General features: G+C 50.3%; 1 protein-coding gene across 1 annotated transcript in view; it reads right to left on the reverse strand.

Moving 5' to 3' along the window:
* Window positions 1-244: 244 nt before the first annotated feature.
* NIBAN1 (niban apoptosis regulator 1) overlaps window positions 245-17413 on the reverse strand; it is a 206013-nt gene continuing 188844 nt past the window's right edge. Inside the window, exons 11-14 of the mRNA XM_075528350.1 lie at window positions 17045-17155; window positions 14400-14507; window positions 6289-6400; window positions 245-4284 (exon numbers count right to left, since the gene is read on the reverse strand). Of these exons, the coding sequence (XP_075384465.1) occupies window positions 3140-4284; window positions 6289-6400; window positions 14400-14507; window positions 17045-17155 (1476 nt within the window). The 3' untranslated portion in view covers window positions 245-3139. The remainder of the gene's footprint in view (window positions 4285-6288; window positions 6401-14399; window positions 14508-17044; window positions 17156-17413) is intronic.

Raw genomic sequence — 17413 nt, forward strand, 5'->3', positions numbered from 1 at the left:
GTATGGTCTTGACTCAATTCTCAGAGAGAGAAGCAGATGCGTTGTCAGAGCATAATTACACTTCCTGCTCGATGGCCTCCCCCGGATGCTGTCCTGCTGGCAGGCGAGCACACAGTCCAGAATCCGGCAGCAGTGACTTCCCTTTTCATCTCTGTGAGCGCTTCGCCCCAGCTCGAGGATAGCACTTGCCTAAAAGAAGAGACCAGTCCCATTTCCAAGTGAATAAGACATCTGGACCACTCGACACGAATGAATGTTTTATTGGAATATAGTCACTTGGCAGAGTAGATATGTGGTTACAAAGTGAATTCAGTTTGATTTATACCATGACCAGAAAAAAATATATATCAGTCTACAGATTTCCCCGCCTTGAAGTTGCAAACTTCAAAAGGCAAGTCCCCAAGCCCTTTATTATTTAGTAAGACACATGTCGCCAACATTTTTACTTAGTGAAGCTATCTTATTGCTTAATGAAGAAGTCCATCCTTCCGTTCTCCACGTTAAAATCGCTAGTTAGCATATACCATTTGGTGCTTCTTAGAATAAATTAAATTCCGTTTGTGTGGGAGTTTTGTGAAGCCTTCTATCATTGACACCAATCCAAAGGAATATAAAACCAGAGTTGAGAATCTTTGTCATAAAATGTCAAAGACCTGCAGCTATTCACCTTCAGCCTCTTTCTAAAGCATTTGGAAAACTGAAATCTGATTATTGTGGGTTCCAGAATACTTTCATTTAAGAGTTTACTGTGCACTACAAAAGCCACGACTGTCCCCTCTATTCATGCTAAAAACGAGAGAATGACAAGCTGATTTTCTTTAAGGGAAATGCTCTCTTTTTTTTGGGGGGGGGGTGAAAGGTCAATAAGTAATATTATTGGGATTTGATGCATCTCTAATAAATTTCCCCAGAGATGAGAGAAAACCCTCCTAATAAACTTGTTCCATTCTGGAAAACCTCTGCAGCAACAACTATGAGTTCATATTAAAAGCCAACCAAATTCCCAGTACTATAAAGTTTGCCTAACAGACTTGTGAAAGCAAACAATGTTAAAAATAATGTTACAAATAATCTTTACTGAAGCAAAAAGCTGTGTCTTTCTCCCGCAAAGCAGCTGGTGGGTCCAAACTGCTGACCTTGCGGTTAGCTGCCCAACTCAGTCTGCTATCAGTGCTCCTGCTCGACACCAAGGCCCCAAATAGCCCAGCATAGGTGCAGTCCCATCCAATTTCCTGAGCAACCTGTCATTTGCCAATTTTGCACTAGGTCCTGGGGGTGTTAAAATGACTTGAGGAGACAGGAAGCCACTATTGAAGGTTGTGCTTCCATCTAGCAGGAAGTAGGCAGGATGCCTAACACCTAGTTTCTGCCCTGGAAGACAGGAGCTCCTGGTAGGGACAGGAAGTAAACAAAAGTTCCACTCCTGAGCCAAGTGCAAGGCTATGAGGAAACACTGGGGGCTCTACTTTCATTATTCATGATGAGATCCTGGTTAGAATCGAGAATCTGAACACCCCCGTTAAGAACAGTCGAAACAGTTCAATATGGGAGTATGCTTTTGCCAGTTTTCATCCTTTATGATCCAGAAATCCAAGGAACTTTTTATGAGTGTGGTGAAGGGGGAGACATTTCAATCCCTGGTTAACGTGACAGCCTGTGGCATAGAGTGACAGAAACTTCATTGCTGGCGATGATCAAAACAAGCCCTAAGGACACTAAGTTGGGATCTAGTATTAAAACTTTTGGAAGCAAACTTCAGCATGTAATACTTGGGATGGAAGCTTTTAGGAAATAATCTAGTAGTTGTGTTGCTTTTCTCATTTCCCCTGGAGGAAAATAGCACAGTATTCCCCCCCCGCCCCCCCAATCTCTGGCAAGTAAGACTCCATGGCACCATTAACAAACGTTGTCGGTCCTGACCCATCAGAAAGCTGTCGTTATGCCCACTTCCACTCCAGGGTAAGTTTCAGGAGGAAGGGACAGTCGTGTCACCACAGTACCTCCCTCCAGAGCCTGGCACTCCGTGAGCTTGCGGAATGACTGAACCAACAATTGCCACTTTGGGGAACAGATTTGGGACTTGATGGTATATACTTTGACTTTTTTTTTTTAATTGATGCTACCTTCTGGAAATAAGTCAGTATTGTTTCAATGAAAAAAAACAGAAAACTGTGCCATGGTTTGAAAATTGGCACTTTCTTTTTTTCTGGGTTAATTTCCTGGGTTCTTTCATTTATACCAGGCAATACGCCTTATCTATTTTTTATTATTACTTTACCTAATACAGTACGTGGCATGCAGTAACTGTTCAAATAATGCTTGTTTAACTAGTAGGCGTCAATGTCAGTCATTGAGCTTAGCCTTTTCTCAGCAGTCTACGGCAGATGTGGAATGCTTCAGGCTGAAACACGCCAATGACATTTTCTTGCTCCATCTGAATGCTCCCCCAAAGGTGATTAATTAATAAGGATCAAGAAACTTAATTAACACAATTAATTATTTGACTGATAGTAGAATTAATAACAGGCCTAGGCAGTTCCACAATCCGTGAGCTTCCCTCCTGTTTCTGCTCAGCTTCTCCTGAGATTCATTGTCGGGACTGGCTCTGTGGCGCTCACACACCAGAGGGGAGTGGAGTTTGTGACCTGTCCCTTGGTGTAGCCTGCCTGACCTAGGACCAAGGCTGAGACTAAAGAGAGTGAAATGCGCTGGAAAGCTGGTGCAGCGGGGCTGGCTGTGTGCATTCACATTCTTACTGAAAAGCCTTCAAGTGCCCCAGGAGACCACGCCACCACAAGGAACAGAGGGCACTGAAAACCAGGCTCCCACTGCCTCCCTGTCTTCACTGCCACACCACTCCCTCTGCCTGACACCCTCAGCTGGCCTCCAACCCCAAACACTCCGCTGTCTGTGTAATTCCTATTAAAACGCCCAAGCAATACTTGAGAGTGGAACAGGTCAGCCCCACATAGCTGTTTGTCTACAGTGCCCACGCCCTGTGTGCTTTTCCTTTGGTTTCATTGACAAAGTGAAAGAAATATTTAATAGACTATTTCTTGTGGCAACCTTGTGCAATTCCTAAGCGAACCCCCCTGTGATGGACCTTGCTGGAAGAAAGGCTTTGACCAAATAGTCCCCCTTACTCCTCCAGGGGCTCCCCCGGGGAACCCTCCTCACCACCTTCTCTCTCCGTCTTGCCGTTCCCATGTGCACCCAGGCTGTCGGTGTCTGGAGCACTCTCAACCACCCACTGGCACCCGTGAACACTGGTGGCCTGAAGTCCCTCTGCAGCCACTCTGACCGGGGCCTGGCCTGGGCTGCTCAGCCCTCCCGCCACTTCCTGTTCCTCAGAACGCTGGCTCTCACTACCGAAGCCATGGTCAGGACTCAGAATGCACTCTTCTTGGACACCGGCCTCACCTTCCGGGGCCTCACCTTCCGGGGCCCCGCCTGCTTCAAGTAGTCTGCAGGCCTCCCCCAGGAGCTCCCTGTCCATGGGCTCCCCAGCATCTGCTTGCTCACCCCTGGGGCCCGAGCAGCTGGCCCCCTCGGCTGGCAGCGGGGCAGGGCTGCTGGCCTCGGGAAAGCTCTCCAACCCCACACCACCAGCCTCTGCCGAAGCAACAAGGGCCCCCCTCTCCCTGGCTCCATCCCCTTCACCGTGATTCCCAGTGGACCCGGCTGCCTCCTGGGCTTCTGTGCAGATTTGGGGGGATTCTTCTTCCTTTGCATCTTCTTGAGACGAAAGGGTCTGCTCATTGGTATCTTTTTCATTCGCTAGAGCAGGATCCACCGGGACTTCAACGGTCACCGTCAACAATTTTCTGAGCTCTTTCAAGGAGCCGGAGGCAGAGATGGATGCCGGGTCTTCCTCCTCGGGAACCCCTCCAAACTCCAGCTCAGCTGAGTTAGGGTCCAAGGTTCCTGCCTTGTCCTCTGTAGCCACAAGATTTGCGGGGTCATTGATGCTTGAAGCAACCACTTGCCTGTCCCCACCCTCGGGAGGGCTGGTCACAGGGAACAGGAGGTCGGTGCTTTCCTCTTGGGCCAAAGGACTAGGGGCTCCCGGCTGCTTCTCCTCCTCGGGCTCTTGGAACACGTCGTTCCCGGGGGGCTCGCTATCTGGGACTCCTGGCAGAATGGCAGAGACACTCCTGGCAGGGCTGGCCTGGTTTGACCCCGCAGGGGTTTTCAGGTCAGTAAGGCTGGACACACTTTCGCTGGGCAGGGCTATGTTGTCTTCAAATAAGTTGTGTTTCTTCAGGACAGCGGCTTCCTTGATCACTAAGACAGACCAGAACACAAAATGTGACATTAGCACTCTGCCTGGGCAGCGTGGATGACCTGATTCTCTCCGGAGGCCAACCGCCTCCGTTTCAGATGCTCTGGCTATTTCTCAATGTCAAGTCTCCACTTACTCTTGACTTTCCCGGAGTCTTCCCGGACCAGATCACCGCAAACTTTCCCCCACCATTACACTCATTTATTCACTCGACCACCAGATACGGTGGGGCGTGATTATGAGCTAGGAGTCTTCCCTGGGAGATGCAAATGGTGAATGGTGACGGGATGGACTGGCAGTCCAACCCGAGGAGCCTTGGGCATGGATGGCAGCCCCTTCTGGGAAAGCAGACCTGGGCAGAAGTGTCAAGCACCACTTGGCTCAAAGCACGCGGCGGCCGTGAGTCAGGCAACCTGATGGCAACTGGTGGTGCAGCCGCTAACCCAAAGGCTGGGTTTTTGAGCCCACCAGTCCCTCGGAGGGAGATCAGTCCCGGCCCCCTGCTCCCACGGGGACCTCTATGCTGTCCCAGAGGATGGCTGTGGGCCAGGAGCCGCAGTGACCCCAGTGACACAGGCAGCGAAGACCCAGGGACGAGCACAAGACGGGCCACCGTTTCCAAGGGGCTTGGCGTCGCCCAGGGCGGCACTGTGATCCCTGCCCAACATAATCCTACCTATCCCAGATGGCACAGACTGGGACTGGGGGCCGCTCTGACACGACCAGAATCCAGACACGCCTCATTGATCTGCTTCACCTTTTTCATAGAGGCGGCGTTTTTCCCAGGGGAGGTCTGGGGCAACCCTGCATCCGGCAAGTCTACCAACGCTGTTTACCAACTTTGGGTCTCAAAGTCGCCTTGGGGCAGGTCTGACAGCATCTCAAACTTTTCCAGCATGTTATTTGCATACCTAATAGATGGCAGGGCAGGGTAAATATACCTTTCATATGCACCGGAGAACCCAAAGGTGCATGTGGCCGGCGCCCTTTGCTGTACTGACCGACATCATGGTTGGGAGCTGGAACCAACTTGCCTGCATGGTGACAATTTCCAGACAGGACAGCAGAGGGTCCAGAGGAAGGGAACCCTTTTCTCATTCACCCAAAGGTGCCGCCAGGCCTGGTGGGGGCAGACCCTTCTCCTTTCCTCTCCCACCGCCCCACTGTGCCCGGGCGCTTCTGCTCGGCCAGCGTCCTTTAGGTTTGGGGCTACTCGTGACCTTCTGGACAGAGACCAGATGCATCAGGCCCAGAGACTGATTGCGGGGAGAGGAGCTACACAGGATGTTTGAAGACAAGCTTTCCTATCCCAGTTGAGACCCGACTCTCAGGACAGTAGGTGCCACATGTTAGCATGGCTTGTGCGATGTCATCACCCTGTGTCTTCCTTGTCTGGCTGAGCGGAGGCGAGGAACACACTGAGAGAGCAGCGGGTCAGCCCTGCTTCCAGAATCGCCTGCCCCAGACTCGGGGCAGGGTAGCGAAGAGCCTCTGAGGAGCTATGTCTAGGCTAGGATACTACTAACTCTTGGCTGGTCCGCAGCTGTGGGAGAAAGACAGCTTGTCACCTCATCCTCCGCTTCACCAGGGCTTCTTTCTAAGCCTGTTTCCCCATCTGAAAGATGAAGCTTCAAATCCCTGCCCTCAGAGGGGTAATGCTATTTGTATTCAGGAAAACAATATCCCAAGGGCCAGCAGAGCGGACGCCGACTCCTGAAGTGCTCAATGCTACCCTCTTTCCTTCTTTGCCTTTCTCCCGGCTCTGTCTCCCTCGCACACCAAAGCCGATTTCTTTCTCTTTGTTGTCCGGTTACAAGGCAGCTGTCCCATTTCCTGGGCGTGCCCCTCTATCTGGTCACCCCACCCCTACTTTACCATCAAGCCGATTTATTCTGCCTCACAGTGACCCCGTGTGATAGACTACAGTGCCTGCTGGAGTTTCTGAGGACTGGCATCACCACAGGCAGCAGACCAGCTCCTGGACCAGATAAACCAGCCTTGCTTACCTTTCAGAGTCTCATCAAGGAGGGTCTGATGTAAAATTTCCTCGTAGACATTTTCAACTTGGATCATATTGGTATGATCTGCAAAGATGAACTGCTCGTATTTTTGAAGTTCCTGGAGAGTGAAAGGTAGAGAGGAAAAGGCAGGAGATAACTGTTCTTGGAGAAAATATGCAACAACAAAACAACACCAAAACCCTCCTATCACAATCCTCCCCTAGGAGCCTCTGGGGGCAGGGGGAGCCCCTGCGAGCACCTGGGGGCAGCACCCACAGCACACAGGTTTAAACAGCAGCTCACTTGAATAGTTTGTTGGATTCTACTGTGTTCCATGGTGCCACAGCACCGTGTATGTCCTCACCATGTATTTCTCATCACTGTTCAGAAGAGGACTTGCACTGGTCCATGGGAAGGCCCCTTCCCCACACCATGTTTTTGTACCGGTCACATACTGATGGACCTTGCTGGGCAAGACGGTGGACATTCTATCACTTATTCGATCACTTCAAGAGCTTGGCAGGGGTTTGTCCCCCCAAGGGCTTTCCTTCTACTCTTGCTCTCTCTTTTTGAATACAAACGAAAAGGCAGTGCCTTATTGGGGTCTTCATTACACAGAGTAAAATACACAGCTGTAACCAGCAGAGCTGGGTGCCTTTAAATACATCCAGGTACACCCCGCCAGAGGAAGAGCCTTTCCAACACCCTCCACAGTTCTCCCATGTCCCTTTTCAGTCTGAAAAGAGGTAAACGCTGTTCTGATCTCTAGCGCAACAGCTTTTGCTTGTTCTTTGGGGTCTTTACCTGCTAGGAATTACATGTTCTTTGAGGTATTTTTAAAATTCTAAATTTATTTTGTTGTTGTGAATATACACAGCAAAACGTACTAATTCCATGGTTTCGCCACATCGAATTTAGTGACACTGATGGTAATCTTTGGGTTTGGCATCCATTCTCCCCTTCCTCTGTTGAGTTGTTCCTCTCTCATCAATACAAACTCTCTAACCTTCAAGGTTCTCATCGAACCTTTCCGGGTGCTCTTGTCACCTTTGACCCCATAGTCATAGTACTTAAGAGAGCACAGTGCTCCAGGTAGAGCTTTTTTTCTGGTTAAAATTTATTATTTAAGGTTTAAGATGATCTCAGGAGTTCATCTATCATCCATAGCTCTAGAAAGACTGGAGCCCATGTGAGCTTGGAATTCTGCATTCCCCCCATTCGGTCCGGACTTTTGTAGGTAATCTTTGACTCGAATGTTCAGCGATGGTAGCCAGTCACCAGCCAGCTCTTCTGGTCTCATGGCAAATAAGGCAGTTGCTCGGGGAGGGTAACGCCACATCCTCCTGCTATTCTGGGCTCTCCTTCCTCTGCTGCTGCAGCTGCAGAGAGACTAACCACCATGCCTCGGATGCAAGCTTTTAACCCGCAGGTTCTGCGCTGGGAATTAGGAGACAGAGCAGAAGCGCCACACAAAGTTAGGCCAAGGAGCTGGGATGTCCTATTAAACCATGACCCTAAATCTCCACACCACGGAACCAAATCCCATGAGTTTTGGGGGAGTTTACCACAGTCACTCTTTTGGGGAGTGGGTGGGGCTGGGTGGATAGGGAGTGGGAGGAAAACAGTTTTTGCAATTCAAGCTTTTATACATGTGCAACTTATTGACAACAGTCACAATAATTGCTTGTGCAACCCGACCCTTAATCAATAAGACTTTTCCATCAGCGTTACCCCTCTCGGCTCTCCTTCCCGACACCCCAGTGATCCTAACAAACGTAGGTCTCCGAACAGACACCGTTTCTTGTGTTTTTATGTGAGTCCTTCCGTGATGGGCTTGTTCCACTCGGCACACTGTCTCCGAGCTCATCCGTCTTGTCTTGTAACTTGTGCGCGGACCCTCCTGTCCTCTGGGCCAGCAGCATTCCGCCCCATGTGTGCACCACGGCTTGCTTAACCATTCTCCTAGTTCAGCTTGGTTCTGCCGTTTGACTTGTAGCGAGTGTGGTGGTGAACTTACTTTACAAGGCTCGTTTGAGTTCCCGCTTCACGTCTCCGCGGTAAAGACCTCGCGGGGGACTTGCCGGGCCGCAGGGTCGCTGGGGTCCTCATGGTTTGAGGAATGGTCACACGTTGGCCACACCAGTTGCACCCTTTCCCCTTTGCACCAGAAAGGGATGCGCGTTTCTACTTCTCCACAGCCTCCACGCTACTTCGTTACTCAACTATCTATCTACTTAATGGTAGCTATCCCAATGGGAGTGAACGGATAGCTCCTTGTGGTTTTGATTTGCATCTCCCTGATGGCTAATAACACTGAACATTTTTTTCATGCGTCCGTTGGCTCTTTGAATGTCCTCTTTGGTGAAATGTCTACTCAAGTCCTTCGCCGCTGTAGTGTGGGCATCCTTTTGGTTGTTAGGGCGTTAACGCTTTGTTATTGGATTCCGATGGGATGGAGAGTTTCTGAAGACGTCCTCTTGGTAAATCAGCTGATCTTTTCACTTTTTTGTTGTTGTGGTGGTGAAATCTTTTATTCCCCCAAAGTTTCTAATTTGTATGCGACCCCATTTATTTGGTCTTTTACTGTCTGTGCTTTTGTTATTGTATTAGATAATCCATTATTAAAAGCTAGGCCTGACAGGGCTGCCCTAGTATTTTCTTATAAGAATGTTATGCTTTTAGATTGCACATGCAGGCCCTTAATCTATTCTGAATTGTCAGCAGTGGTTTTGTGTGTATGGTGTGACATGTGGATCTGGTTTCATTTGTCTGCATGTGGAAATCCAGTTTTCCTACCACGCAGAATCCTTAGCCAGCAGTTCTCAGTGCCAGTGGGAGAAGGGGCAGGACCCCCATGGAGGTTTGTCCTGTTGGTTTCAGAGGTCTAGGCTCTGGGCTGCTCGGAGAGGCAGGCAGAATGCTGACTCCAGGAGCAAACTCCACTTGGCGCCTCTGTCGCCATTCACTGCAGGCTTGTAGCTGGGGACAGTGCCCAGGTGAGGGAGGGGTTTTCACGCTCTAAATCAGGGGTCCTCAAACTTTTTAAACAGGGGGCCAGTTCACTGTCCCTCAGACCTATTGGAGGGCCGGACTATAGTTTAAAAAAAACTATGAATAAATTCCTATGCACACTGCACATATCCTATTTTGAAGTAAAAAAACAAATGGGGGCAAAAACACTCAGTGAGCCAGATAAATGTCCTCGGTGGGCCACCTGTGGCCCACAGGCCGTAGTTTGAGGACACCTGCTCTAAACAGACCCATCGGGGGGAGGAGGGGCTGGCTTTTTCCATCAGAGCCTGCCTCATTATAGTGTGTTGGCTGTGGGTGTATCTTCCATTCGAGATACCAGCTTCCCAGCACACAGCAGGTGCCTCCTGCTGCAACTCACTGTAGGTTTGCAGGTGACAGTGTCCAGCTGCAGTCCCCAGCACCAACCAGAAAGGGGGAGCAGACAGACCCAAACTGACACCCTGGGAGGTCTCTCCTGCAGATTTGTCTAAAGCCGGCACTACTGTGTGCACCGGGGGGCAGGGAGGACGTGCCTATAAATGCAGGTCCCACGTGATAGACTTTCCGTAGCCATTCACAGCAGGCTTGCCACTGACAGCATCCAGATCAGAGACATGCAGGCACCTCCGAACATACTTCAGGGACTGCGCGCCTTTTGATAGAGTGGAAGCCCAGGGTCCTGGCTCTGTGCTGGCAGGGGGCAGTGGTCAGGGAAGCAGGGTCTTCTGTTGAGGACACTTCCCCAGCTCACAGCAGCCAATGGCCGGAGCAGCTGGGGGGAGGACAACTGCTGGAGAGAGAAGTGATTTGCCTACCAGATGTGGCTTTTTGGGTCGTTCAGTCTTGCCCGTCTGCAATTCTCTGCAGGTTCTCCACTTCCTCCACTGAGCCAGAGTCCCTCAGAACGGATGACCATTTCTGGCTTATGTTTCATGTTTGCGTGCAGGGCTGGGCTGGAACAGAGCCTTCTTCCCCGAATTCTCTTTGTGTCTGTTTTTGAGATTCACCAATGTTGGTGCATGTCGCCCTAGCTCATTCCTTAAACAGCACTCCCGATACGGATACACCAAGACCCTGAAATTCTTCTTTCATTCTTCTGCGGGGAGGTGTTCAGAGGTTTCTGTTGGGGCTGTTATGAATCCAGCTGCCACGGAACATCATGTACATATGATTTTGTGGGTACAAGGAATCGTGTATCTTGGGTCTGCACATGGGAAGGAGGGGCCATGGAGTGGGTTCATATTTCACTTTCTCTTTTCAGGTCAAAAGCATCAAGGGCTCCCTAGGAACTCTCTCCCTTCAACTGGCCGCATATCCAAGCGTTCCCTGGACTGTAGTCGAGACGTGGCGTACACTCCTGGGGCCCTCCCTGTGTTCCACGAGATCCCAGTGGCTTTCCTGGTATCAGTGTGACGGTAGGGCAGGGATCGAAATGTATCAGATGATATCCCAGATTTAACTGGGTGAATTTACTGAAGGAGGGCCCCTCCCCGCCGGCTGCTAGAGGGCCAGGGACTCAGCAGCGAGACCTGTTGACTTAGAGGAGCCGGATTTACAGCAGGGCACCAGAAGCCACCAAGTCTCAGGGCCAGCACTTGGCGATGCTCTCGTCCAGGACCAGTTCGCAGCATGGAGCAGCGGCACCATCAATACCCTCCCGAGAAGCGAGCCAGAGGGTGGAAGGAGTGTGAGCTCCAGCAATTCCTACAGGTCTGAGGGACAGGCTGGCACAAGGCTGAATAGAAACTAGAGAGAATACCAGTCCCTGGGGTGGGGTCGGGGGGTGGGGGGTGGGTGGCATTGTCTTAGACCAGCTGTGTGACCTGGGACAAACCATGTCCCTGCTCTGAGCCTCCGTCTCATGTCCGGAAGGCCTTTTCTTCTTCCCTGCATGATCCCAGTTCCTGTTTCTCCTAATTGCCATTCATTCTTCAGGATGAGGCCAAGGCGTGACTCTAGAAAGCTCAGCATTAGAGCAACCCTCCCGGGACCCTGGCTTCCTTTGCTCCCGCTCAGCACGTGGCAGCATACAGCCTGTAGCAGGAACTCCGAAACAGCAGGATACCTGCCTGATACAGGCCTGCATCCTATTTGAGACGTATTGAATATTCATTGCGGAACACATATACCTTTAGAATTTGAACCCATGAAATGATTCTAGGAAAAGGAATCCTTTCTAGCTAGTTTGTACTGTTGCAATGTGGCCAACTTTACAAACAATGCTTCTATCTTGAGCAGAATGAATGGCGTCATATTGTGACTGCCCTGGATCCAGGAGATCAAAACCACTGTAGGGGAGCCTTGGGGAATTTGAATTTTCTTTTTTTAATACCCCGGGCCATCCTAATGTGCAGTTGGATGGAAAACCATGAAGGCTAGAACGCTGCTACTCTACAGATTCAGAGGGAACCCTGGCAGCACGGTGACACACCAAGCGGATCCCCATAAGGCCAGCAGTTCGAAACCATAAGCTGCTGCAAGAAAGAAAGACGAGGCTTTCTATTCCCAGAAAGAGTTTGAGAACGCACAAGAACAATCTACCCTAAAGGGTCACTGTGAGTTGGAGTCTATTTGCTGGCCTTGGGTTGAGAAAGTAGAGACTCTTTCTGTAGAGTAGTTCATTCCCTAATTTATCGAGTCTGAATTCAGGGTTTTGAACAATCTGTTGGCACTGATAGCCTTAATGATGAAGAACTCTGAGTCCCAGGCTCTTTTGAAAACAGTCTCTTTTGCTAGGAAAATACAAGCATCTTTGAACATGCCTCGAGTAACTCTGCTGATTGATGGAAAGACGAGAGCAGCCTAGAAGAAGCACCGTCCTCACTGGTCTGCCCCCGGGGAGGACGCATGTGGGAATGGTGTATCCCATGGGATCGCCTCAGCTCATTTCATGAAGGGGGAGAATCGTCAGCCCCAGATGATCCTCCTAAGATGAAGGTCAGACACTTGTCACCAGTTCTCCCACCCATCTCCCCTCCCTCGACAGGCTCTGCTTCTTGGCTGACTTCAATAATTTGCCTCTGTGGCCAGACTGAGCAGATACTACTAGTCATGATAATGGGGTAATCAGATCAGGATCCTGGATCCTGTTTGAGAAGACCCCCCCCCCTCTTAAGTGAAGGGCAACACTCTCAGCTCTTCAGGACCCCTGAGGACAAGCTCTTCTTGACCTCTGAAGACAGACTCCCCTTTCTTGGTCCTTGATCCTTGGCCCCACTTAGGTCTGGCTTCCGCCCTTTGTGAGCAAGTATTACAAAGCTCCCCAGTGACAAACACTTTGCCAGGAAGCCAATTGCCCCAAGGCTCTCTGCTCTCACTCTGGGTGCTGGGAACCCATCAGGCTGTCTCCTGGTTCTCTGCAGCTGTTTCTCAGTATCTCGAACCCCCTCTGCTGTTACAACCTCCTCTCTTTTTCTCCTGACACTGTGAAGTTCTCAGTGCTGAGACCCTGGGTCCAAAGTATGTGCTCCACTACTGGGTCTTATTTGTGGATGGTTAGTTAGGTCCTCGCTTCCCACCTCTGGGATTGCAAAGCTGAATGAGCTGTTAGGGTTTCATACACCTCATTTACATTATTAGCAATGTGCCCAGTCCCCTTAATGGGTCACAACCACCCTATTTGCATAATTCCACCCAATCATTTTGTGGGAGTGGCAAGATCATACATAGCCAGAAGGGCCGCGTTAAGTAATCTACTATGCTGCAAGGTGGTGGTGCGGTCCCCAAACCACTGCTGGGACTGAAGGAGAAAAGTGTCATGAGATAATGCACACAAAGTGATTGACGCAGTGCCCGGTGGTTTATGGATTGGGCTACTAACCACAAGGTCAGCAGTTCGAGACCAACAGGAGAAAGATGAAACTTCCTTTGATCGTCTTGGAAACCCACAGGGTCAGTTCAATTCTGTTCTATATGGTTGCTGTGAGCTGGCATGGACACCAGGGAATCGAGTAACACATGGGTAAGCCCTTGACTCCAGACAAAAGGTTGGCAGGAGAATCCACCCAGAGACAATGTGCTTTTGAGAGCTCACAACCTGAAAAGCCTGCAGAGCAGCTCTGGACTGCACACATGAGGCCATCAGTCCAGCGGACTAGCTGGCAGCTAACGACGACAGTGGCCTCTCTCAATCTTAAGAATGACGCTGCCAAGTATCACTGTGGTCATCCTACAGAGAGAAAATCTAGGTCGAGAGGGGAGAGTTGACTTGCCTGAGGCTCCCAGCCAGATGTGTGGAGGAGGCAGGACATGCACCTAGATTTCTGCCTTCACAGCCCCTCGCCCAGAGTCTGCTCAGTGGACCAGCTCACACTTTCATGATGACGGCTGCCACTGGGGGGTCTGATTTTCCCAGCAGATTAAATAGCTTCATTGATCTTCCCTAACAAACGTGACTGGATTTAACAAGATTTGGCTAGTTGGTGATGACTGGATTTAACAAGATTTGGGATAGCTGCTAATGGAAAGGTGTGACAATTCAAACCCACCAGCTGCTTTGAGGTAGAGGTGATGGTCTACTCTTATACAGGTTACAGGCTCGAAAACGCTATGTGGGAACAGAGCGATCCTGTCCTAGAGAGCTAATGTGAGTAGGAATTAACACGCCAGCAACAAGCTTGGGTTGTTTTTAAAAGCAAGGGACCCGTCCTAGTCGCATCTTTCTGTAATCATCTTGAATGAAGTGGTCACGGGCCAGAGGTGGCATCAGATCTGCGAGTCACTCTGTTATGTCGGGCGTGATGTCACTTCTTAGTCTGACTTAATGCACACGTTATCCTTTGAGAGACGGACAGTCCCAAGGGGGGGAGGGGATCTAGCCCGTTTCTTGTTGCTGTAAAGGGAGTTTTGCTGGGACACAGCCAGGCTCACTTGTTTCTATGGTTGACATACTTGCTCTGTACCGTCTATGGCTGCCTCTCTGCTGCAGTCACAGCAGCTGCACCTGCATCCAGCTGAGCAGTCACGAGCCTTTGAAACCTAAAAGACTTACTTTGGACCCCCGAGCATGAAACATTTGCTGGACTAATAGTGTTGGCAAGCATGCCTATCAATTGATATAACATGGGCAATATAATCAGACCCCAGAGAGCAGCCCTTCCACTTACTGGCTTGCACGTGGACGCCAGTGCCTTCTGCACGGTGGGAAGGGTGATTTGAACCAGAGCTTCTTGAAATATCTTCTTCCGGATGGTGCTGCTGTCATAATCATATTGCTGTCAATGCAGAGATGGAAACAATATGCTAAATTGCAACACTGCAATCTGCCATCGTTTGCTTAAACAAACAACAACAAGAGAAAAATCTCAGCGCACCCACTTTCTCTCTTCCTCACACCCCCAGCCCTGTCCCCAATGTCTGAGGAGCTCAAGTAGAGCTGTCAGGTGGCAGGACTGCCAAGGGCCAGGTTGCAGGTTCAAACCTACCAGACACTCTTTAGGAAGGATGATGAGGCTGTCTGCCCCCATAAAGGATTACTGGCTCAGAAACCGCACTGGTTCTCCACCTTCCTAATGTCACGGCCCTTTCTGACAGTTCCTCATGTGGTGGTGACCCTCCCAACCAGAACATTATTTTCGTGGCTACTTCATCACTGTAATTTTGCTACTGCTATGAATCGGGACCCCCAAGGGGGTTGCGGCCCACAGGTTGAGAGCTGCTGCTACACAGGGCTGCAGTGAGTCAGAATCTACTTCGCGGCAGTGCGTTTGCTGGGGTTTGTCACTTCTGAGGACTTGGCGGTGTTTCGTTTCCTAAGATCTCAAGGATCTTTCCATGCAATTCTCTCACTGCAGCTGGAGGTGATGACGGAGAGTGACCCATCGCACCTGGCCCTCTTACAGGCTATGGAACTGAGGCAAGAGCAAAGCAGGGCACCTTTTGTATTACAAAGAAAGCGGAGCTGGAGCCTGTCATTTCATCACCTGTGTCCCAGTACGTGCGTGGGAGCCATGGCCTCTCTCCTCTTATCGCCGTCTCTGTCCCTAAAGCTGGGCCACGATAGTGCGGATTTCCTCAAAGGGGAAGAGAGTCTATCCCCCTAAGACTGGGACACGCACCCCCAAGAAAGCCAACACCCAAGAACAGAAAGGTGGTATTGACTCTGTTGTGAGCTGAACACCCAAACCTAGAGGCCCAAGTGTGATCTGTATGTCTAAGGGGCTCACACGCGAGATGGAGCAGTCTCCTGTGTGAGCAGAATGGCCGGAGCCCATGAGGAAGCGGTGAGGACGGGAAAGCGTTCACAACGGGAAGATACCTTGGGGTGAGATTTTAGTTCCAAACAGCCAAAGGCTGTCGAGTAGAAGAAGGATGAGAACAGAAAGGACCAACTGTCCAGCGATAAGAACTGGGGTGGGGGTGGGGGTGGGGTTAGCATTAGGGAGCAGGTGCCTTCAGTGAACGTGGCTGACCTCAGACTGGACCCCCGCTGGCAGGACACTGCTTCAGACTGGAAGCTGGACCAGAGACATGCTAAGCCCTTTGCGAATCCCAAGTCTTCATATTTGAACCCCTCTCCCTTGCTTTTCCCTTCCCTTTCTATGCTGAAAGGATCATGAGGTTATTAAACCATGTCTCCCTCCTTGCTACCACCAAGACTGAACTTGACACTACCGCTTCTTTCAAAAGGCACCCTGGCCATTGTGTTGCCAGGGTGAAAGCTGCTTTGAACCCCAGGGATTTGGTGGCCGGGTTTCCTCTAGCTCCTGAGGCATGAAGATCAAGGCTGTCATCCAGGAGCCACCCCTAGGCTCTGTGGGCTGGGTGCCTGCCCCAAAGCACTGCTCCGAGGAAGCGTGGTGGTGTTGAGGGCTGTCTGCTTGGCTCCTGATGCGTGACACGTTCTTAGCCAGTGCTAGTTCTTAGCTCACCGCTGACTAACCAGCCGCGTTTAAATGAATCATGTTTGCTCTGAGAGAGCCCATTTCCTCCTATAGAGAATGGCGTTCTCCCACAGTTTAGTGATGAGCCCGGAGAAGTGAACAGGTTATTTCATAGACCACCAATGCTCTAGCACCTCCTATTTCGTGGAGGGACAGCCAAAAGGAGGCCAGGACTCAATGAGATGGAATGATACGATAGCCTCAAGGGCGGCCAAAGTACGTCCAGGATTGTGAAGGAGGTGCACGTGGTTCATTCTCTTCCTCTTAAGTGCCAGGAGTCAGCTGGAACCAATGGCGACTAACAACCATCTTAGTGCTTACTGGCTACAATTGTAACCATTTTGATGGATACTTGATACCTGTAGTCCCAAATAAAGCCACTAGATGGCGGAACAAGCACGAAAGTCATACTGGAAAAACTTGGCAAGAACTTTCCTTAGAAAAGAAAGTTCCCCTCACCCCAACCCCCGCCACCACAAAAACGTGGGTGAAGGGAAACAGCAGATGGTGTAAAATATGAAGATAAAAGTAATGTATAAGTTATCAAGGGTTCACGAGGGTGGGAGTGTTGGGAAGGGGGGGGGCGGGGAAAGAGGAGCCCATACCAAGGGCTCAAGTAGAAAGAAAATGTTTTGAAAAGGATGATGGCAACATGTGTAGAAATGTGCTCAACACAATGGATGGGTGGATTGTTATAAGACCTGTAAGAGTCCCCCAGAAAAGGATTTATTAAAATTTAAAAATTAATTAATTAAAAGGAAGGAAGGGGAGAAAGGAGAAAAGGAGAACATGATAAATTTTACTGATTGAAAGAAATAAGGGGCCGATTGCTCGTGTGTGATTCGCAGCCATGAAAGAAACGGTTTTACCTTTAAGACTCGAAGCTTAACCTTCTCCATGGAGACTGCGGCTTTGGCGACTTCTCCATGCAGATGTGGGGACAGCAACTGCTCGAAGGTGAACACGGCGTTTTCCATCAGCTAGAGACCGAAAGCAACACAGGGCAGACCGCAGTCAGACACTGGGCACACTGCCCCATCGAAAACTGCTTGCGAGGGGACGTAGGGGAAGTTGCAACACACACACACACACACACACACACACACACACACACACACACACACACACACACACACACACCGCCCCCGCCTGGCTCTAGCCCCAGGCTGTGATCAGGTCTCACCCCTGGCCACGTGGGAGGGCGGGGTCTGTGCGTGGTGGATCTGGGTGTGGCGCGC

Source organism: Tenrec ecaudatus, chromosome 1 (assembly GCF_050624435.1).
Source record: "Tenrec ecaudatus isolate mTenEca1 chromosome 1, mTenEca1.hap1, whole genome shotgun sequence".
Taxonomy (NCBI): domain Eukaryota; kingdom Metazoa; phylum Chordata; class Mammalia; order Afrosoricida; family Tenrecidae; genus Tenrec; species Tenrec ecaudatus.